Source organism: Andrena cerasifolii, chromosome 8 (assembly GCF_050908995.1).
Source record: "Andrena cerasifolii isolate SP2316 chromosome 8, iyAndCera1_principal, whole genome shotgun sequence".
NCBI classification, from domain to species: Eukaryota; Metazoa; Arthropoda; class Insecta; order Hymenoptera; family Andrenidae; genus Andrena; species Andrena cerasifolii.
This window is the reverse complement of record NC_135125.1, coordinates 8,359,437-8,382,855: the sequence shown is the minus strand read 5'-3', so window position 1 is coordinate 8,382,855 and position 23,419 is coordinate 8,359,437. Positions and strand designations below refer to the sequence as shown.

The 23,419-nt window shown below is 48.4% G+C and overlaps 1 protein-coding gene across 3 annotated transcripts in view; it reads right to left on the bottom strand.

Moving 5' to 3' along the window:
- LOC143372458 (uncharacterized) overlaps nucleotides 1-23,419 on the bottom strand; it is a 51,374-nt gene that overhangs the window by 22,554 nt on the left and 5,401 nt on the right. The window contains exon 1 of one of the 3 annotated variants that reach the window (XM_076818621.1): nucleotides 147-986. The exons of the other annotated variants lie outside the window; for them this stretch is intronic. Within the exon in view, the coding sequence (XP_076674736.1) occupies nucleotides 147-739 (593 nt within the window). The 5' untranslated portion in view covers nucleotides 740-986. Of the gene's footprint in view, nucleotides 1-146; nucleotides 987-23,419 lie in introns of those variants that run through there. 3 annotated transcript variants of the gene reach the window in all.

Genomic DNA, 23,419 nt, shown 5'->3' with positions numbered 1-23,419 from the left:
TCCCTGGAGGGACTGTATATTTGGAGGGGGCAAGGGGAGCGAGAGAGAGAGATGGAATTCCATATCGTTTCCGGTACCAGATTCGTCTTCGAATGCCTTATCGGAGACGCAATCGTCCGGGTCGGCGGGTGTAAAAACGGACTCACCGTGGCGCGGGTTTGAGACCGAGGGCAAGCAGCACGTCGATGCCCGCCATCTTTTGCTCCTGGTTCACTTGATTGCCGCTCTTGGCACGTTGCTGGTGATGTTGATGATGGTGATTGTGGTGGTGCTGCTGCTGCTGCTGCCGCCTCTCCGTGGCCGGCTGATGGCTCTGCTGCTTACTGTCGGCGCTGAGGCCGTTATTGCCGGTCACTTTCTGTCCGGTTAGCATTTTAGCGTGGGTGACCTTGAGGAGGGAGCGCTTCGCGTCCTCGACCAGCATCTTGGTGACCGGCTGCACGTTCACCGGCACGCCGATCGTCGGCACGGCGCCACGACGCAGCCTGCTGCGCACAGGAAGACCGAGCACAAGGTGCTCCATATCCTTCTCGTACGAGTCGTTGGTGAAGTGGAGGGAGCATATGCGCGCCGTTTGTATGTTGAACGGTATCTCGCCGTTCGAGAGGGGCACGCGACCGCACGCGCGCACCCATCGCGAGCGCACTTCCGGTATCTGGGGGAATCGATGGTAGCGGATACGACGGCCCCGCGTCCGACGATGACTGTTGCGGCACGTAGCCACGGCGCACTGCGGCATCCTAACCTCTTAATCCGTTCTCTCCTTCGTATCGAGTAACACACAGCCACGCGCACACACAGACACACGCACGCTCGCGCCTGACACGCTCTCACACGCACTTGGGGGGGCCACGCGCGATAACGCCGTCTATCTACGACATCCTCGACGATACCCGCTGGAATTCCTACCGGCGGCGATCCATCATCGCAGCGCTGCAATTCGCGCACCGACGTCGCTCATCGTCCGCCAAATGCGAGAGCGTTCCTTCTTCCTCTCTCTCTGGTCCGGGAGCGTGCGTTTATCCCTGGCGAGAGCCCGGTGGCGTCTGCGACGATACCGTGCGTGCCCCTGGCCGGGCAGATGCGCGCTGGTTCGATGCGATGTTCCTCTCCTCGGTGAATGACACTCGAAGCTCCTGTTCTTTTTACCCCGATGCTCCGGTGGCCGAAGGTCCCGGCGGTCCGCGCGAGAGCCTTCGTTTTACTTTGGTAGCGGACGCGTGACTAGATGTGCGTTTCGCCGGGCGGACGGGTGTCGCCGGGCTTGCCAGGATTCCGAGTGACACCTCGGACGCTCCAACAAAACAGGCGCACGTGGGTGTAGACGGGGACGCGCGCACGGTCGCGCGCGCGCGCGCGCTCGTGAGCCGAGAGCTGGAGACTGGTGGATGATCCCGATGCCCGCGTCCGATCGCCTTCTATCCCGATATCCTCTCCCGATCGCGTTTTTCCCCGCTCGCGAAACACCGGGCACGTGCGCGTGGCGAAAGAGAGAGAGCCGAAGCGTCCTCAAAGGACGAGCGTCGCGAACAGAAGAGCCTCGGGCGCGGATAGAGCGGCGACGCGGCGGTACGTGAGAATCGACGGCGAGACGGTCGCGCGACGGAAGCACTCTTGCGTACTCTCGATGACCGCGGGAGGTCGAAAGGGCATCGGTACCGCCCTGCGTGCGACGCCCTGCAAACTGTGGCTGGCGACGTAGAAGGAGGGGGGGGGGGGGGGGAGCTGGAGGCCAAAGAGCGACAGAGACGGGGCGAACGGCCGCAGGGAGGGTGGGGAGGAAGGGACGGAGGAGGAGGAGGAGGAGGAGGACGGCGGGGGAGGGGAAGCACAGACGGCGGAGTGCTGAAAAACGACGTGTGTGCGTGGGCCCCCGGCAGACGCCACCACTTTCTCGGCTGAAATTCAAAACGTCACACGCACTCGCGGCAGCGCGCCTCGTATAAATCGAAAGAGAGTCTAGGAGAGCGCGCGTCGCGCGGACCTCTTTCCGCGACACGTGCGGGCTAGACGGGTCCGCGTAGCCGGCAAAAGGTGTCGCCCCGTGTATCTTTCCCCGTTTTGGTGACGATCAGCGCCGCGCGATCGTGACGTTGATTGGTAGGCGGGCCGTCAAGATGGCGACGGATGACGGTGACGCGGCCTGACGATCGTCACCGAGCTACCACGAAAATCGCCGAACCGCTTGCGCACAACTCGTGGTAACCGGAGTCACCGCCGGGAGGGGGAGGAAAGAGCCGCGTCTGTCTTCTCGACACAACCGCGACGGAAGAACGGCGGAAACGCGGCGCCGGCGTCTGCCCAGTGATACGACCAGTCCTCGTGCCGCCGACGGAAGAAGAAACGGGAACCACCACCGCCGCGTGTAACCCGCGAGAGCGTAATTAAGAGACCGTGCTGTATATATCACGCGTGACAGACAACGTGCTAACTACTGCACGCGCGCTGCTTCTCCTCCGGACTGGCCGATCGGGTCCGGCCGTGGAACAAGAGACAGCCAGTGGCAGCTGCGTGTGCCTCCTCGTGTCTGCGTGAAACCGGTGAACCAATGATCGTGCTCCGGTGCCGTCGCGGCAGGGATGACGAGCACCGTGGAGGGGGCAGGGTTGGAAAGGAAGAGAGACCAGGGAGACAGGGAAAAAGAGGGAGGAGGTCACCGCTACCGACTAGGGTCCTTCAGGGGTTCGCCACCCCTCGAACCACGCGGTCCTCCTCGCCTCTGTGTTATCCAGTATAACCAACCGCTACCGATTCTCCTCTCTCTCTCTCTCTCTCTCTCCCTTTCGCGCTCTCGCTCTCGCTCTCTCTCTCTCTCTCTTCCCCCCCAGGCGACCCTCGTTTTCCTTCAGCCACCACGTTGCGCTTCCTCGACCTGGTCCTCAACAGGGCGTTAGATTACACGCGCTCTTTTTCTCTCTCTTCGTCCCCACGAACGGTTCTTGCTTTGTCCGCGGACACGCCGAACCCGCTGGCCGGCGTCCATTGTACGCCGGGCGAGCGCGCGTTAACAGAATTGTCGCAGTTTTTGCCCCCGTGCGCGGCCAACTCGGAGGAACCGTGGTAAGACGTATCGGCCCTCCCCTACGGATAGCTCTCAGCTAGTGCGTTTCAACGCCAAGCCCCTCGGGGGCAAAGAATTGCGCAACGATTTGCCTTTTACCGCAAGATCTCTTCCACCGGACGCAACGTCCTCTCGGTGATGATAGCTAAAAATAGGGAAAGCGGAGAGAGGTTCGATTACAGTGTGAAGTATTCGCGGTGGAATCTTCGATCGATCCCCCCGAATGCGTAATTGTTTCTCGCAACGCGTCGTCACATGCCCGCGCATTCGTTTCGCAGCGCGACCGAAAGAAGACTGCGTGGCTTTTCGGAAGCTAAAGCGACGAAGCTGCGCGTGTATCGTTGCAACTGAAGCTGATACAAACTTGTGGCATGGAATTTCAGTGACTCGTGTGTATACGCCCTTGTTTCCTTCCTCCCATTCACTGGCTTTAACGTTTAAAGAATGTAATAAGCAAGTAGATTCACCGGCGAAAGCTGCTTGCAGAAGAGAATCGTAGGGATTCCAACAAGCAACGAAAGGAACCTGTGGGCTTAACGCCTTAGCGAGCAGGGCGGAAGTCGCCATTTCGTGGCCAGATGGAACTAACGGCGAACAAAGAGCCTCGCCTGTTGTGCCTTAGGGAATTTTTCGCTACGAAACGCGATCGAAATTTTTATAAATATTATACTAGCAGGACATCTATTACTTTCACTCCTTGGTAATTTGTTAAATAATTTTTTAATAATTATACCAATTATAATTGTTATCCAAAATATACTATTCATCCTAGAAATCTCAGTTGCAATAATTCAAGCATGCGTATTCTCAATTTTAAGAACCCTGTACTTTAATGAATCAAACTATGACAACATCTAACCACCCATTTCATGTAGTAACAATTAGACCATGGCCTATATTAAATCTTGGACGATTGGCAGCTAGGTGCCGTCCTTAAATCACGTAAGGGTAGTTTTGTAAAGGGTATAGCCGGTTGAGATTGTCAAATGTACCCTTGAACCGAATTCGACTCACGATTCGAAAGCTTATTAAAAAAGAAACATTTGTGGTAATTTTCAACTTCGTATCTCCACCCGGAGGGTAGTAAAGGGCAAAATTAGGAAATCAGGTGTTTGCCGGATTTCTCCTATACTAGGGGATGAAAATTTTTGAAAAAAATCAGAGGCATTTCTGTTATCGAGGCACATATTAGAGAATTGTTTCAGATTTTTAAATTGAAAAACCAAGCTGTGAAAAATAAAAAACGCCAAAAAATCAGTCTTGGCACTATAATTATATTTTTCATCGTGAGTCGAATTCGGTGCAAGGGCACATTTGACCATCTTACCCCTTTCTTACCCTTTCCTTCTCAGTTGTTAAAAGTCTTTTAACGGTTTATATAATTAATTTAACTCGGCGTCGCTTATATTGAAAATAAGGTTAAAAAAATATTACGTAACGTGCTTCCTGACTCCCACCCCCTTTCTAAGAAATTCGCGACCCCCTCTCGCGCAATTTAAAAACAACCCCTTACCTTTCGTAATAAATATTTAAAAACGATTTAAAAAAATAAGTATTCACCATGATACCGTCAGTGAAATCTCGTCCTGGAATGTGCTCCATCTGAAAATTGCGTTCACCTCCGCGTTCGTCATTGGTGTTAAAAAACGTGGACGCCGCTGGTAACTTGCGCTGTGCCGTGCGGGCTCAGCTATTGGCATTTAGACGGAATTCTATTGGGTCTCGACGGACGCGCTACTATTTCTCCCCTATCGCCGCTAATCAGGTTCTCATGGCATCTTATGTGGCACAAAGGGAGGAGAACTTGACCCCGTTCGATCGCAGGCAAACCGAAACTGTATTGCAGTGCACGATCAATAAGTCAAGCTAATTGTCCCGGCGGAAGAAAATCCCGCGCATCGACGAGGTGTGCCTCCACCGAATCATCCGAATCGACCGAGATCCTTTTCCCGATCGGTTGCCAAGGAACCTACGGCGAAACCGGGCACAGGCCGGCCGGCTTCGGAAAATCGGGGGACCCTTTCGTGGGCGTATTTGTCGAAGACGATGTGGCGCGGCAGGGCCAACCTTTCGCGCGAAGAGAAAGGCGACGAAGAAAGCGGCGAGGGGGAGAGCGCAATCTGGCATTGAGCGAGGAGTCACCGGGGATATTGGCACGCAACTACCCTCGTCGTCTCTACCACCTTGAATGCTACACCCGACGCCTGCTCTCCCGGAAATTACTCATATTGTTGCCGCCATTAACGTTATATTTTAGTACCATTCGCTGAGCAACGGTCCCGCAGCCGCAAATAAATGACGCGACTCTTTCTCGGCCGTTAAAAGATCAGACAAATTGATTTTCCAGCGTGCGCTCGCCAAAGGTGTTTAATAGCACAAAAAGAGTATTTCCAGCGCGCCACACTTTCTGGCAAGGTAATATTTTCCTCGGGTACCGCGGATTGAGGACGGACGCTGAAGGTTTTTAAAGATTAGTATAAAGTTTTGAAGGTTTGAGATTTTGTAAGTTTAAGCGAGGGAATGAAATAGATGTCTCGTTTGTAATGTTATTATATTATTTTTTAATACTAGTATGTGTATTTAAGAATGCAAATTAAATAAATTAAGGTAATTTTGTAGGAAGAATATAATTATTGAATACTTGGTGACTCCGCCTGTAGCTTTTATGATAGCTTGGATTCGAAGTGATATGCTTTCAATGCATTCTGTGGCTACTTCCTGCAGTTTTGGAATATTCTGCCGTACTCTGATGATATTCTCTATTATTTTTGTCTTATTTGCAATAATTTCATCCCCGCCCTTGTAAAAACAAATCAGATTTATATGCTGAAAAAATTACTCACAATGTTGCCAGATGCTGTAGCTAATCAATGAATGAGAAAAACAATAACATTCATGCATTGTTACTTTAATTACAGCCACGACTTTCACAGGTTCTGACGAAAATGTGGCCACCCTCTGTATTTTAACCCTCGAGAAAATTCTACAAGTTTAAAACCCCGGTGCCTAAAGTGTTAATAATAAAATTGACAAATTCGGTGAATTTTAACGATTTAAAGAAGTCGCTTTTATCCACAACTATTTTTTTAAATAGAAATTTCAACGCAACTCAATTTACATTTCTAGAAAAAGGCTAATAGAGCGCGATTCTATGCGATTTACGAATGCAAAATTATCACTGAAAAGTTAAAAGATTCAAAAATACGAGAATGGTAACTGAAAAGTGACGCTGGGGTGCAGTGAACCCCGTGTGACCAATTTGCGACTGTAAGAAGGTCAGAATAAAATAAAAAGTTAGGGCGAATTCAACAGAATTTGCGATAAAAAATATTTGAACGTAAAATTCCCCGTTCTTTTCATCATTGGTGCCTAAAACAGGGGTTCCCTAATAAAAAATCAAGTTGACCTTGAAATGACCTCTAAATTTCACCCTTAGGTCGCAGTGAAAGTCGCCATCGGGTGCCTCTTTCCAACCCCTAAAACATTTCCCCGAAACATTTTCTTGGAAAAAAACTTCGGACGCCCGAGTTAATCTGGTGTTCTCATCTTTCTGGTGGGCCCTGTGTATCTGCTGGTTAATCTATCAGGTGGTTAAGCTTAGAGATAATTTTTCGAGGCGCACGGAAGATTAACCGTTCGAAATACAGATTTTCACCGATATATAACATCGCTGATAAGGAACTAGTCTGAGGAGGATCCTCAAGGGCGAGCGTAACAAATTGACGGACTGTCCCAGCGATACTCGGTTCGCCACGTCGGCCATTTTGGTCTGATAATGAAGACACGCGTACCAGATAATGAACGGTTAATCGTGTATTAGTGGAATTAATGGTTTCGAGTAGTTCTATTAGTAGTTCGTGCCACTACGATAGCCAGATCCGATCAGCTGTATACACTGTAACTACAAAATCGACGCGCGTCACGAAGAGTACCACCTTTCATTTTTTTTCTCACGGACAACTGCGCGTAGAAAAAATGAAATGCGCTCCTTTTCGTAACGCGCGTCGAAATGATTTTAAGGCGAAGTGTTTCTACCACGGTTTCGCTGTGCTGGACACGTGGTGAATATAATATTCAAATCTGTTGGACCAGCTGAGCGCGCTGGGCATGGAAACCCCTTCGTGGGGCCGTTGCTGTCAGCTTTTCTAAAACGCGTGACATCGATGTTTCCGATTCTCCTCGAGGTACCGTGCATCGTAAAAAGAGAAACGATACTCCTAAGAACACCAAAGCAATAGGTACCCCGATGCCCGAATAAAAATATCACGTAGCAACTCGTGGCTCTTACGTCTCCACAGAAATTCCGAGCACGAAGTAGTGCTGGACCGTAAAAGCGCCCGTAACCGTTACATCGTCATTTTTAGCACGCCGTGAAAATAATCCCCTATTTCGTGATTAAACGCGCCGGGGAAAAGGACGGTTTCGCAAGATACGGGCATGGCTGCTCCAGTTGCGAGGCAAGCGGTTCCGTGCAACGCAACAGCGTCCCCAACGGCCTCTCGCCGAGGATCCTTCCCCTTCGCGATATCGTATAACCAGCGCGGCGAGCGTCGAAGCGTCTCCCCCGCGTTCCCCGACGCTCTCACCCCACCCGGAGGGGCCGGCGGGACGATTTTCCTCGGAGCGCTTCTTCGGAAACCGTGGACGACCCGGTACCAGAGGCGCTGCTGCCAGAGAGGAGACATCCTCGCGATGGTTCCCGGGAGGGAATGGTGGAGAGAGGTTTTTGCCTCGACGCCAGGCAGCCACCGCGTCCCTGTTTCGACCGCGTGGAGCCAGAGAGAAGCCATCGAAAAGAGGAGAAGAAGCAGGCACGAAAGGCCTGGCCAGGCTTCGGTGTGGTTCACGCGGCCTCTCAAATAAGGACAGACCGATTTCCGGTGGTCTCGCTCCCCCCTCCGAACCTCTGCAGCAACCTGACCCCACCAAGGAACCGCCGATCGAGGGTTGTCCCCCCCTCTGTTTCTCTCTCCCTCGTTGCCGAAGACCTTTCTTGGTCCAACGTCACGGAGCGAGAGAGCGGATCGTCGGTTAAGTGTCTCCCTCGCTCTTATCTCTCTCTCCCCTTCGACAATACTGAGCCGTTCGTCTCTCTCCGTCCCTTGGCTACTAGAGCACGTCTCGCCTCCTTCTCAGTCGGAGGCTAGAGCGATCGTTCCGTCCCAGTCGACCGTGCCGCGCCGCCCGTCACGCTGTCCTCCTCTTCGCCCGTGCCCGGCGCTGTGATGCTCGTCTCCTCTTAGCAGGCTGTGTGCGGGCGCTCCGCACAGCTGGCGCAGGAGGGAAATAAGCCGAGGCGTCTCCGACTCGGGGCCACCAGACACGGCTGCCTGGAGAACGACCAAGGAAGGATGCGCAGCTGCGACCCTCTTCTGCCCGTTTTACGCGGCACCGCTCGCTCTCCCGGCCGCAGGTCGAAAAATCTCCTCCGTGGGACGAACGGGACCTGGGACCGTGGGCCGAGAGCACCGCCGTCGAAGCCCAGCGCGATTTCAGCGCTTATTCTTTTTAATCTGCCGCCACCGCTATCTGCTAGACGGAAATATCCTCGGCGATAGGACGCGCGCCGGCTCCGTCACCGCGGTTCCAGCTCCGTCGATACACATCGTGCCTCTACTCGCGGCTGCGTTGTCCAACGGACGCGCTTACTTACGCTCCGCCGCCGTGTCATTATATATACAGCAGAAAATAATTGCCGCTTCTTTGCGGAGCACGGCTGACGCCGTTGGCGTGGATTTATAGGAATGGAAAGCGGAGAGAGGACGCGACTACTGTGCATAGCAGGACCGCTGAACAAAATGGTACCTCAGAAATCTCATCGGAATCGATGAACCACCCCCTCGTATATTTCGCTTCTGTTTTTAATAACGCTCGGTGGAGAATAATTAATGCTGTAAGCTCCACTGTCGTTCACGCGACAGTACTCGCGCAGAATATATTACGCGACGCCGGAGACCGTAATCGGGACTCGGTGCGCCTGGTGTCAACCTACATTCTGTCAAAAAAGTACCGCGAATTGGCCAATGAAACGCAAAATATTATTATTATTATTATTAACGGGAAAGCCTTTAGTGGAAAGATACACAATTATTAGCATTACTACATAGAAAGATAAAAATAAGAGAAAGAAATGAAAAATATATATATGAAATAATAATATAAAATAAAATATTAATATGTATTATTCGTCCAAATTTATTGTATCGCCTTCAAAGTAGGCCCCTTTCGAAATAAATTTTTTGAACGCATTTTTTGGAATCAACTTCGGTACTCGTCGCGAATTCTCTTTTATGTCATCTATCGACTGAAAACGGGCGCCTCGAAGTGGTAATTTCAGTTTTGGAAAATGAAAAAAGTCGGCCGCAGCCATGTCAGGGGAATACGGTGGCTATTCGATAAGATTCGTTGCGTTTTTGGCTAGAAATTCGTTCGCAATAATAGCCCTGTGAGATGGTGCGTTATCGTGGTGCAAATCCATGAGTTTTCTTCCCACAAATCTGGTCCTTTTCGACGAATTTGCTCTCTCAAACGCCGCATAACGCTCAGATAATATTCTTTATTTACCGTCTTACCTTCTGGCAAGAATTCCGAGCGCACAACACCGCGGTAATCGAGAAAAAAAACTCAACATCGCCTTCGCTTTTGATCGACTTTGACGTGCTTTTTTCGGTTTCGGCTGAATTGGAAGGCGCCATTCCGAAGCTTGTTGACTGGTTTGCATGTCAAACTCGTAAACCCATGTCTCATCACCGGTTACAATGCGTTTTAGGAATGTGGGGTCGGAATTGACTCGCTCTAGCGCGTCTTCAGCGACCTTAACGCGATTGAGTTTTTGCAGCAAAACGATCGCTTAAAATCGTACGAATTGATTCGCGAGACGCAGAAATTTCGGTGGCTATCTCTCTCAGGCTTAAACGACGATCTCCAGCCACCATTTCCTTTACTTTAGCGATGCGAAGCTCAGTCGAAGACGCTGATGGCCGACCAGAGCGAGGCAAACCTTCCACCACATCTCGACCGCTTTTAAACGCACCGTACCACTCATACGCGCGTGCTTTTGATAAAATCGATTCACCGTAAGCCTTGCGTAACATTTTCAGCGCTTCGGCCCACGAAATTCCATTTGCGATGCAGAATTTCATACAGATTCATTGTTCGCTATTTTTATCCATTGTAAAAATCGCGAAGCACGCTTGAGATGAGCTGACGAGATGGCGCGCTGTAAACAAACTAAATGACAAGTGACGCTGAAACTCCGCGCGAGTATAGAAGACAGTTACCCCAACTTAGCGACAAAAAGAATTTCAACAGTGCCTTTAAGCGAGCTTTTTAATTGATCGATTCCCGGTGGTTTTCTGACAGAATGTATCTTCGCACATGAGTCTGCAAGCATGGACACCGGAGCATGCGTACTCCGAGCGCACTCGCCGAGCGAAAAGTGTTTCTGCCGGAGGCCGAGCGCGTGAGATGGTACCGCGGCGGTGTCAGGTCGCCTCTACCTTTTTACTCCCCCTTGGTCGATCTCTCTCAACTATTTGCGAGAGGATGTAGCTGAGTGAAAGCTCGAACGGCTTCCTCCTCGAAAGTGAACAGCAATTTATTGCGCGGCCACTTCATCGGCCTTCGATCTTCCATATCGGTCGCCTCACCTCTGCGAAGAGGCTGATTTCGCGGAGGGAACTATCCGCAAGAAAATGGGCCCCGATACTCGCCGCGAGCTTACGCCCGTTTAGCCCTGTTTACTTATGATCGGCGAGGGGCACGCGGGCCAGCCAGGCGAGAAAGTATTACGCGTCAACGGAGCCAGTGACTCACTGGCCGAGGTATGTTCCTCGCACGCGGGAAGATATGTCTGCGTTACCGTAGAAAAATACATGACGTCACGGCCGGAGGAGCCATCATCGACGAGCGTGATCGCGTTATTCCCCGGAGAGCGAACGCTCGTTCTCGCGAACCCTCGGTGCTTATCGAGCGCGTTGCCCCAGAGGCAGCGAAGGGGTCTCGGACGAGAGCGCGAGATTCGCGACGGGCGCGCGTACACCTAGGCGGGCGACGACGCGTCGGTTCTCCAAGCGGCCAGAGGGTAGGGCAGACGGAAGAGAAGGATCGACGCGGCCCCGTGGTATTATCGACGGGAGCGGCGCGCGGCGGGTTCACCTGGCATCTCGAGATTTTCCATCGCCCCCAGGGTCGCCCCCTCGGCTCGTTTTCCGGCCACTTCGGCCGCTTATTACGAGCGGCCTAAGGGATGGTATCTTTGGTACACGGCGCGCTCTAGGTGGTTCACCCCTCTCTCTTAAGGGGCAACCACCCCACTCACGTGCTTCTTCCTATCTTCGTCTCGCTTTAACACCGGCTGACAGTGAGGCACAAGCGAGAGGGGCCGGGGCAGAAGGGGAGACACCCTTCATCCTTGAGGCGGGGTCCCGGCCACCCCGCTGCTAGGTTCGCTAGGATCAATACTCGCCATCCGAACCGAAGTCCAAGCCACCCTCTCTTTGCCTGCGCTGCCTACCTCTGCCTGGCCTGCCTGGCCCGAGACTGCCTGCCCAAAACCTGCCAGGTCCGGCTGGCCGAGTCTCCGGAGAATTCGAGTGGCTTCCCGAATCCGTCAGGGCTGGCGTGCCTTCGTGTCGCCGTGCAGACGACGCGGCCAGCTCCTCGCGGCCGGCGAGCGATCGCCCGACGTGACTTCCACGGCACGCGATCAATAGAATGGATCGCGGCGTGGCGGGATACGGGATGGAGCGGCAGGGAACGAGAAAGACTTCGGGGAAAGTTTTTAGCGACGATGAAACTGAGGACGCCGAGGATGTTCGGCGTTCGGTTTAAACATGGCGGTGGTTGAGACTCTCAGGGGAGAATCGTTGAAGTCTTCTGGTGCGGTAGCGTTGGAAGAGGGGCGAATGGAGTCGACGGCATTTCAGCGTCGAATGCTCCTCGTGGATCGTTAATTGCAGTTGTAATCGACGGAGGAGTATTGATCGAATATCTCTGGTACAGTTACTAATCTTCCTTTCCGTCGTTTTTAATTTCATCGAATCGAACGGAACCGTCGTAATCTCCAATTAAACTCGACCAGCTGTTGCTCCAACTGGTCGCTTAGGCTCGTCACGGTGTAACTTGGCGGGAACTCTTGCCTCGGTTTGCTGTTCAAAAAGGTTTCGCGTGTCGTTGCGCTATTGGGAATTAATTTGTTTATAGCTAGCTTTCAATTCGGGGAGCGTCTTGCGTTTACGCTAGGCAACGACTGCCGATGCATCGTTGCGCGGTTACGCTGTCAGTGATGTATAAAGTACGGCCATCCGAACGGTTTGTACGAAGTTATGTTTAATTCATCTTTACTTTGTCCCCGTTACCAGGTATAAAGCCGATGCTTCCAGCGCGTCGGAAGAGTCGCTTTTGGAACTGGAGAGGCGGGTACCAGAACGTTGTTTCGATGGTTCGCGGACAATATTTTAGAAAGGTTTCGACCCTAGATTTGGGACCACAGTGATTTCGGCAGGTTGAGATTTCTTTAGGGCGTTTAAATCTTTCCACAGGTTTCCTAGGAACCAGCATTGGGACCAGGCGCAATCGAATAATCGAGAGATTTCGAACGAATTACAAAATGATTTTCGAAATCATAATATATAAAGCAGAAAGCTTCTAGATGTTTGTGTGCTTGTCTGCCGCCTAAAAGCTTTCCAACGATATTCTCTGGGATCACGAAATATGCCTCAGCTCATTATGCCTGACTAATCCAGAGAAATGTGACCATTTTCACAAAAAAAAAACTAAAAAGAATTTTTTTTATAAAATCAGAATTTAAATTTCGAGCGAAGCCTAGTAGTGAAACTAGTAAGGAATATTCTAACACAACGCGCTTGTATAAAAGCGTATCATTACCATTGTCCGTCGTGTTTTATTGAAATTAAAATATTCAGAAGCGGGGACAAATTTTTTATGTTATAATTTCATACTGTAAAAATGGAATTGAGAGGATAACTGATTTCTATGCTTAGCATATCGATCCAAAAATCGAGAGCAACTCCCCCCCCCCCCCCCCCGTATATATTTCCAAAACCTGTCGCATTGCATTCAGGGATCTCCGTGCATTCTAATTAATTCTTTGCATCTATTCGAACAGGCTACCACTGAACCAGCTTTTGCATTCAAGTCTGGTGAGCCTTCGAACGTACGAACTCGTAGCCATTGTACGCGGCCAACCAAAATGGCGGTATTCAACTTATCTTGCGGTAAAGATATATATTTGATATATATATATATATATATATATATATATATTTTGTTATTCGTATCAATTATTCAAAATCCACTCGCCAATGTCTAGTATCTCAATTTCGTCACGAATCGTCACATTTCCTTGCCTCGTCCCTGTCTGTCCATTTACGTTTATGCTTTTCTATCTTAATGCGCCAGAATAATAAGAAAAAAAATCTCTTAATAAATTTTCTCCTAATTTTTCTGCTTTTACTTCTCTTCCCTAGTTGTGGTTTTAGTTTTAGATATTTAGTTGCGATTAGGCTTCTAACATTATTATACTGCAGTATTACTGTTCTTTGTATGTTTCAAGTAATAAAGACGAATAATAATAATAATAATAATGATAATCAGAAAATTGAAATTTCATTGAATTTACTGCTTCGATTAGTAGTGCACACCTTGCATAAAGCAGTATCGACAATTCTAAAATATTCTTAAAAAAAAGGATGCAAAAAATGCGATAGAAACCAACGAAACACCACCCCTCACCAGTGGCGCACCCAGAGGAGGGCCAAGGGCCCCCGGCAGTCCCCAAAGAAAGAGGGAAAAAAAAATGAGTAAATATAATCACGACTGAAGCGATCCAAAAGCTTTGTAGAAACAGAAGAAAACTGGATCTCCTTTGAATAAATTTTCTAACCGCCCCAATAAATTTCATTGAACTTGCATTAAAAATATTTTTTCTCCTCGACTCTACCCCCCTAAGATTAACTCCCGAGTGCGCCACTGCCCGCGACTATAAAGAAAACCTACGTGGACCAACGAATTGGAAGAATCATCCTACTTCGACCGCGACCTATGGATCCTCCAAGAACCGCCCCGTGCGATCCCATCTGCTTGACCCTCGACGCCAGAAGGGGTTGAAAGGAAGGTTCCTCGCTCGGACAGGACGGAACCCGTGGAGTCTCGCGCCGCGTTGGGGAACCTGCTCTTTCTTCCTCTCGTTATTGCTACAAGCGCGATAGCGCGAGAGGGGTTAGAGCCCGTCTGGAGGGCGGATTCGCGAGGGGGATCTCCAGGAGGGGGATGGCCGCGCGGCGAGGCACGCAGGGGCTGGGGAGCAGGCCTGAGGGTGGTGGTACTGCACGATGGGAACGGATGGTAGCCGGCCGGGCTTGGATCACCGGATGACGTCATTCCTGCGTTACCAGGATACCAAAGATCAAAGACCAATGAAAACGTCACCTTCCCGCGGAGAGGTGCATCCGAGAGGTCGCAGTCGACCTAACAATAGATATATTTTTCTTCCTCTCCCCTCCGCCGCCCTTTTGGACCCGTCCGCGGTGACTGTTGTGCTTATGGTAATACTTAAGGCCCCCCCCCCCTGCCGCCGCTCTTGATCTCTATCTGACTGTAACTGGCCGAAGCCTCACCGCCAGAGGATAATGTCGCCGCGATCCCTGATATTTTATTTATACCTGTTGCCCAGATATCGAAAAGAGCAAGGATACCGGGAAGGAGGACGAGCCGTCCGAACGAGTAATCTATGATAATTATTCCAGCGACAGTTTACTCCGCTTTATTGAACGGCGCGTTTAACCTTCGACCCCGGGAACAGCTGAGACGCGATCTTCTGGGCCGCGTATGGCCTCGCGGGGACATGGGAACATTGCCCACGAACGATTTGTCTTTCGGCAGCCAAGATGCTGCAACGATATCTTAAACGGGCATCTGTAATCCGCAGAAATCGAGGTGCTTTTTGGTTTTTTTTTTTGCAAGGAAACTATGCGTGCAATCTCTTTAAAACTCTCCGGCTATATTGTTACGACTTTCAAGAAGTGTTTAGTGGAATTAAGCTGGGGAGAACCTCAGTTCGGGGTCAGAAATGCAGAATTAAGATAACGGGGAGTAGTAATATTTTTCCGCATTGAGGTATAAACGTAGCGTAATTTTATTAAGCCACTGTGAACATTTTTGTTTGCCGATTTTTGCTTTTATGCATTTCTATAATGTTGGGGGGCCTCGAAAATATACCTGCGCAATTTCAAAGTGGATCTCGAAAAATTCTCGGAGCTGCGGAAGGTTTTGTATAGGTAACTTGGTGTCGATCGCCCGAAAAGTTTATGTCCAAGAATTCAAATGTATCTAATAAGAGGGACTATGGGCTTATATATTGTTTGGAACTAGGTAGAGAATCACTGGCCCCGACGAGACCGTATACAGCCGCGATCTTTGAGTTGCAGAAAATAACTTCTGTCAAAACTTTAAACGCGATTATCTCGAAACGGCATCTTTCAGACGGGCGGATTAATAACGCAGTCAATTTTTATCGGATTCACTTGAAATTTTCAGGGAATATTCGTGATAGAATTATCTTATGTTAAGCGTACAAGTGTTCTGATCGAATAATTAATCTAATTGTAACGTTGAAAAAACATTGATTTTTCATACCTTTTCTTTCAAAGTCCGCGATTTCTTCAAAAATTAATATTTTTTTAAATCTGTACGCTTAACTGAAGCTATTGTAATGTGCTTTAAAGAAACGTTCGAATTCTTCAATTCAGAGCAAACATTAAAAAGTTACGCGACCGCCCGTTTTCTAAATTTTTTTTACAGAGCCTAATGTTATCGTATGCTGTGGCCATTCTACCCAAAATCTGTTCAATCTAGAAGCATAAAATATTAGCTAAATATATGTATTTTCTATTGGTAATAAAGATTCTTCGTGGAAATTTACATTTCATTATAAAAGACTGCCTTGAAAATCGCATTTATTTTCGACCGTCACAGTGGCTTCCCCTTAAAAGCACAAAATACCATTTAGAATTACCGCGTTATTTTTTCACAAAGAAATGTTTCTTTGCTTCTTGAAACACCTAACAATATAGCCTGAGAGTTTTAAAAAGATTGCACGTATAGTTTCCGTACAAAGAATTCCCCAAAAAGAACCTTCAGTTCCACCGATTGCATCAGGTTCCCTTCTTGCGTTCGTTAATACAAATTCCCCTGGCTTGTCGTTATTGACTGCTCCTCCTAGGAGAGAACGACTCGAGTTTCTTAAACCTAAAATTAATCTTCGGGGGACACATCAGGCGCGAAAATTACTTTTACCGGGCAGAAAGTCTGCGAAGTGGCATTTCAAGGAAATAACTGTAGAACAAACGAGGTACTGGAAGACGAGGTTGTAATTACCGTGGATTATTGGGGGTCCCTAATAGCGCGATACGGTAATCCTACACTTGAAAATAACACAATGCTGACTCGGTCCAAGTAATCCTGAATACTTAGCGGCCAGCTAGCGTCATTCGAGTTCCCTGGCGTTCCTCTACGCCGAAGAGCCTTCGCAGGGCTGTAATAAAACTATTTGCCGACCGTGGCCCCTAAAACGGTCCCTTCCAATCCAGGGGAACAACGCCGCGCCCCCAGACAGCTCCACTAAACAGCCGACTTGCCTCTCCGCGATTTTCGGTTTAATAAATTTATTTCCGTCGAAGAGGTCGGTTGGCAGGCGCTCGCGCTTCCGTTGCTCTTAAATCAATCCGAAAATTCGACAACTTCCGCGAAGCCGAGCGGATTTGGATCGATAGAAACGGCTGCCGAGGGATCCAAGAATTTTGCGGGCTGATTTCAAGCTCTCCGCGCCCGTGCAGGTCGAAATCGAGGTCAGCTGGGCGGGGTGGACATTCGATCCTTCTCCAATTTCGACCCAATCACGGAGGATCGGCAGGAGTCGCGCTTCAATTGTAAATGAGGGAACGGTACCGTTTTCAAGGTTCCCGGGCTCTCCTCAAGTCAGCAGTAAATCACGAGCCCCGGTGAATCGCTGGGGATGCGACGTTGAAAATCATCGGCGGGCCCCGCGCGCTCGGGAAATTCAAGGGTGGAATGCCAGCAGGCGTTTGGGCCGATTAAAGGGGGAGGATAATTACGGAGGGAATATTACTTGCCGGAGAAATGCCGGGGACGCGTTACATTCAGAATATCTAGGGCCTCCTAAGCTGCGGGCTTTGAAATCCTTTCGAGCTGACCGCGGGGACCGTCTTATCCCTCCAAGACAAAGCATTTCCATGGCCTCAGGTACCAAGCCTTCAAGGCCGTCCGGGGAGCCGCCTGAATCGGCGAACTTCGGATCCTGATACCTAGGAAGTTCCAGGAAACGGCCGTTATACCGTCGAAGGAGGGACCTCGAGGAGGCTAGAGGTACGTTAACCCAAGTGAAAGAGAGTCCCTCTCACGGGTAAGTGCGGATTGCTCTCCACCATCGAGCTGGTACCACCACGCACGCTCCAAGGATCTCGAAGAAGGGCTGACACGCACCAACTAACGCGTACGCTTGCGAGGAAATATTCAGGGAGAAAGACTCTCGTGATCGTGCAAGGGTCTACTGAACGCCTACGACCATTCGCTTTATTTTTTCATCGAAAATATGAATCTTTCGTCCCGAGTTCGTTCTTTCCTCGCAGATCTTATCGTTAAAATAAATGCCCCGGTTAGTGATAATTTTGGAGGCAATTTCTATTTTTCCACTAACAAGGGAACATCCCGAACCCAGAAATTCAAAAAATTCTGAAACTTTGTGAATATGTAGGAAATTTCCTCCTGATTGCAATGCAAATTTTCTTTGCTGCCCAAAATCACTCTAAGGGGGTGTAATTGACCCCTGAAAAAACGGTGGTTTTCCGATTTTCTGTTATAACTCGTGAACTGTATAATAAATTTTTTACCAAATTCTAGATCTAATTAAAAGAAGTAACTTTTGTCTTAAAACTTTTTCTATCTTTTACAGTTCGCGAGTTATAACACAAAATCGGAAAATAGTCGAATTTTCAGGGGTTAATTTCACACCGTTAGACTGATTTTGGGCAGCAAACAAAAATTGCGTTGTAATCAGGAGGAAATTCCCTACGTATTCGCAAAGTTTCAGAATTTTCTGAATTTTCAGGTTCGGCATCTTCCCTGGTAAGTGCGGCGAAGTAATAAATGTATCGGGTAAAATTGCTAGAAAGTGTTTTACATGGTAATTTATTCGTGCTCTGTTCTGATATTAATTTGAGCAATAATATATAAGCACTTTTTATCGTTATTTAGTATCTTATTAGTGAAGTGTCGATAAGCAACAAGTAACACCTACTCAGGAATTTATTTTCGATACATACTAATTTATAATGATTCTCAAGGAAAGTGAAGTAAAATTTTGAACGCAGGTACTGCTCTGTATAACTCTGTAGCAATAATTGACGTTACGTCTATTGGATAGTCGATTTGAAAATCAAAAAGATCAATGTTGTTGATAATTTGCATCTATTTTAATTTTTTTATTTATCAATAAGAAATAGTTGTTTTCAAACGATTATTCGTTTCTTTGCTCATTTTTTCAACCGATGGAAATTCCCTCGCATAATAAATTAAAGTACGCCGAGACATAAATAATCGGCATACAATGCGGATTTATTTTTTGGGGGGAAGCTACACAGTTGTAGCAGCGTGATAAAAATATTCTGAATTGGAACGATGCAGTTTTGCCACGAGACGCTCGATGAAAGTGGTGCTGTGGGCAGAAAGTGGTTCGACAAATCGAAGCAGTAGAAAAATAATTTCCACAATAAGGATCCCTGCTCGACAACTGTCCCTGCAGCCAGGAAGAACAAAACATCCCGAAGCATTCTTTGGTATTCGAAATGGCAAGAATGTCCGTTTTCCTTTACACGCGTCTACGAAAAGCCCCATCCAATAGACTACAAAAAGACCACGTTCACCCTACACGTCACCGGGCTATACAGGGTGGGTCATAAGAAATAGAATACCTGGATACCTCTGCGGGATTTCAAGATACAGAAAAAAACCTACGGCACAAAAACTTGGATGGCTTTGGTAACCGAATGTGATGCGCATAATCTTTTTCACCTTGGACTCCTTTCTGTATAATTGAAACATCCGTTTTAAATTGTTTTTATGCAATATTAAAAATAGATTCAATCTAGACATGCGCATATCCTATTTGCATTCAATATTTTTATCATATTAAAAAGTGTGGCTCAAAAAATATTTTTCTAAAATTTGGAAAAAATATTTAACCAATATTTTGTGCTACTTTTGTTCGTCGCATTTTGCAGCTAAGTTAAACATATCGGATGACCTCGAACTTAGAAATTTGCAGTGAAATAATAGAAATGTTTAGGTGTAAAATTGTGTTAGTCGAGCTGGTAACAGGTTACATCGAACTTTTAATCATTTCAGAATTCTTTAGAGTAGATAGCTGCTCACGATAAGCATATACATATCGTCTTTCAGCTTTCGCCATTGGTGTAATACCTGGCGAACAAGTTGGCTACGATTCCAACCCATTCCAACCGATCCAACGATTCAAAAACACACAATTTAATAATCACAATTTATCAGCAATTACTATAAAGTGACTTTACACCTTAAGGTTCCTACTGCTTGCTTCTAAACTGCTACGTTCAAGGTGAACCCAAGGACATACAGTTATTAAGGGTACATTGTTAGACTCGTCTTGACGTCAGCTGCAATACCCAACGAATAAAAGTGTACGAGGTTCACCGATACGAATTACCACCCTGAAGATTTGCGGAACCATGCAAGTAAGAGAATTTGTTTTTGGTAAAAGTTGTTTGGTATAAAACAGGCGAGTTGCTTAGGAGCGATTTTTCTCTTACTTCCATAATTTCGGAGATATTCAAGGTGCTAATTCTCACTAGCTAGTCCACCCTGCACACAGCTCCATAAAAAGAAGCGTAACCCTGACACTTCAGCAAAAGAAGAAAATTGCGTTCATAGGGTTCGTCAACTGGGCCAAGTTGCGCAGAAAGCTACCACCCCTCAACGATCTAAATTCGAGTAGGTATTACTTCGAAGATTTTAATTATGAAAGAAAAGTAGCTTTATTTCTACTGGATATATCTTATTTCCCCTTATTAATTGCCAACAATCTTCCAATGCGTTATTTAATATTATTTTAAATTATCCGTAGTTTGTGCTTTTTAAGCCTAAAATGTAACAACGTTAGCGTTAATAATAGCACAATCCAAGAGTTCCTCTGCGGGCCGGTAAATTTGCAGAATAGAGATCACAAAATTATGGGCCCCACTGTTTAATTTCCTGTCATTCCGAGGGTTGGTACCTTCTCGAATAACTCGGCTCAACCGAGATCATCTAAATCTCCCAGCCTTTTCCTCGCGTCTACCAAACCGACAGCGACGCCCCTGGTGCTCCGTTTGCCGTGGTCCCACCCTGCATACCTGCCACCCAGAGCAGGCAAGCTGTAGGCGTAGCCCACGGCGGAAGGCGCCTCGCTCCAGGGCGACAACGCTTTTCCAGAGAGTCGTCTCTGCGGTGGAACGCGGGCGGACGAATTCGTGCGCGAAGGGACCAAGGCGCACACGCGACGGTCACCAAAAATACCGTCGAAGGATACGCGCAACACCGGTGGAGCGTTCGGCGGTGGACGCGCGCGCGTACGCCTACGTAGCCAGTGGTTACGCGCCACACGTAGAGGCGGGCACACGTGTGTACACCGATAAGGAAGCGGTGCCGTGGTCGACGCAGTCGCAAGGATCCGTCAGCCGACATCTGGCCGCGGTCCTTCGCCCGAGGGACCGAGGGACAAAGAAGACCTTCCCCTTTTCTTAGGGGGGCCTTGGGCTGGATTATATCGTAGGCTCTCTCTCGCTCGGCTCGCACGCATGCACGCACGCGGCTCGCGTGCACTCACACGGACAGACCGCGTATCTGGTACCGGGGCAGCCCAGAGTGGTTGCTCGACACGCTGGTCTGCAGGCACACGTAACGACCCCACCGGTACCGTTTCTATGGTACCGTTCGCAGGGATTAACGCCCCTCCCGCTCTCGCAGACCGCTCCACTTTCATCCGGGCCGCGGGGTGAGACCAGCCTTGGCCTGGGACCAGACTTCGCTGCGCGCCTCTTCCCGACGACGGATAAGCGAACGACCGCTTTAAATAATTAATGCAATTAGGACGGCCGATAATTATGCCACTTTTCGCCCGTAGCCTATGGGCCGCCACGGCCCGGGAGATGGTTGTTTGGTATCGCGGCGCGAGCTCTCAGCCGCCGGGGAATTAAAGGAACCTACCGGTGCGATAGGTTTAACCCTCTTGGTGTTTGGCCTGCGCCAGGCACGGGCTAGACGGAACACCAGCGGCGACCCGTTTGGCCTGCTGCAAGCTGGGCAAATTTGCTTTGGAATCAGGGATAAGGAATGATGATTTGAAGTAATATTTGAGGCTTAAGCTTGCCACGGTAATAGCTGCGGTTTGATGGAATACTAGCAATCGAAATTTCGAATATTAAAATCTTTAAGTTCCTTTTTGCAGTTTAAACTTTAGAGGTAGATCGTGATCGCTTATCTAGCAATCGAAATGAGAAATATTGAGAGAATAGAGTGTGTTAACGAAATAGGTGCATGCACTAATTCGAATTGCTATGGGTAATTAATTGAGAGACACTGCACTGAGAGAATTCCACTGACTGTGTTAATCTCCCATAGCCTATAGTCTGGCCAATGAAAATTCATTTTGTGAATGCTCGACTACTTTATATCACGAATGGCAGGCTGGCTCGCTACTCGTGAACGAAGACTGCTCTTACGCCCCTCAATGGCGGTCGGAAGCGTCCGCGAGTGTATAGCCTGTTGTGCAAACTGAATTCGTCTGCCGGGTGAGTGGGAAGCTTCCAGGAAGTTCCCGATCGTGACTCAAAATAAACTTGGAGTAAGAATTATGAAAACATACAATTTCACCCCTTTCGTGGGTATCGTTAAATTAGGACGCGCTTGTGTTCAACAATGAAGGTATGCGAGGAATAGAGGGAGGCAATTACTGTTCGGAATTGCAAACCAAACAGAATACTCAGTGACGAAAAGGATGAAAATATGTTTTTATGGATTTTTAACTTTCACGGAGGATCGATGATTTGATTTCCTGAAAATATATTGTTTAACTTAATTATTGGCCGGGCGGTTGAATTTATAAAAATGTATTAATATCAGTTGAATATTAAAAATTTTCCCGTACTCGGAATATTTCAAAGTCGCAATCATCGCCCGTTTTATATTTATTTCGCTGATACGAGCCAAAGAAAATGTAAATCTTTCTACTACCCTTGCTAAAAAAAATATTATCGACAGCGCTATCGTGCGAGCAGTAAATAAATGTATTAACTCGAGATTGTCAGGACTGGTGTCATAACCTTCGTATTAGTCTCTTGTGGATAACTGTGGACATAAAATACCCGCCACGCTATAGAAGATTCAAGGAAATGCGCGAAGACATTCCTTTGCTATCTTCCTTGCGAGAAATGCTAGCAAAGGTGAAACACTTTAAGAGAAACAACACGCTTGTATACGCGAAGCAGTCAAGGAGACTCCAAGGGCGCTCCGTGTTTCCCCGGAGCAGGAATAATACCAGCGTTATACCTGCTTAAATATTCGAAGATACTAGTATTCCAACTTTGATGAATTGCATAGCATTATTGCGTATAGAATCCGAAGAAGGTGTCCGCTCGATAAGCGAAACACGAAGAGGCGGCTTAAGCTCGAGCGCGAGATTTCCGAGTAACCAATCAATTCGCAGAAGCGCAATTCCGAGCGTGAGAGGTTAACGACCAAACTCGATTGTCGCTCTTTCCGTACTTCCTGTAGCAGCGCTACACATATCGAAACGCTCGGGGACCGATCGGTAAGTATTATCGGGGCAGATAGACGGCGTATCGCGTGTTTGTTAAAGAAGAAATAGCCAAGAGACGGATGGAAAGCGAAGAGGATCGAAGGAGAGGCGTTCCCCTTCTGTTACAGAGCCAGGTAAGCCGAAGGAACGACGACAGAAATAGCCATCCTGTTATCGACACTACCGCGCTGCTTATCGTCCCACGGTCAATATTTCTTTCCCCGGTTTTTTTCCCTTTCACTCCCACTTGCCCGATCCGCCGTGCCGTTGCAGCGCGTTTGCGCGCTCGTCAATGCCCTCCTTATCCCGACTTTATCGGCCGATAACGCCAATCACGGGCAGCATCGGCGATTACGGCGAAAAAAGGAAGCAGACGGCAACGCCGTCGCGGAGCTGCCGCGAGTCGCTGATCGAATTTGTCGGTGGCGAGCGAGCGGCCGTTCTCTCTC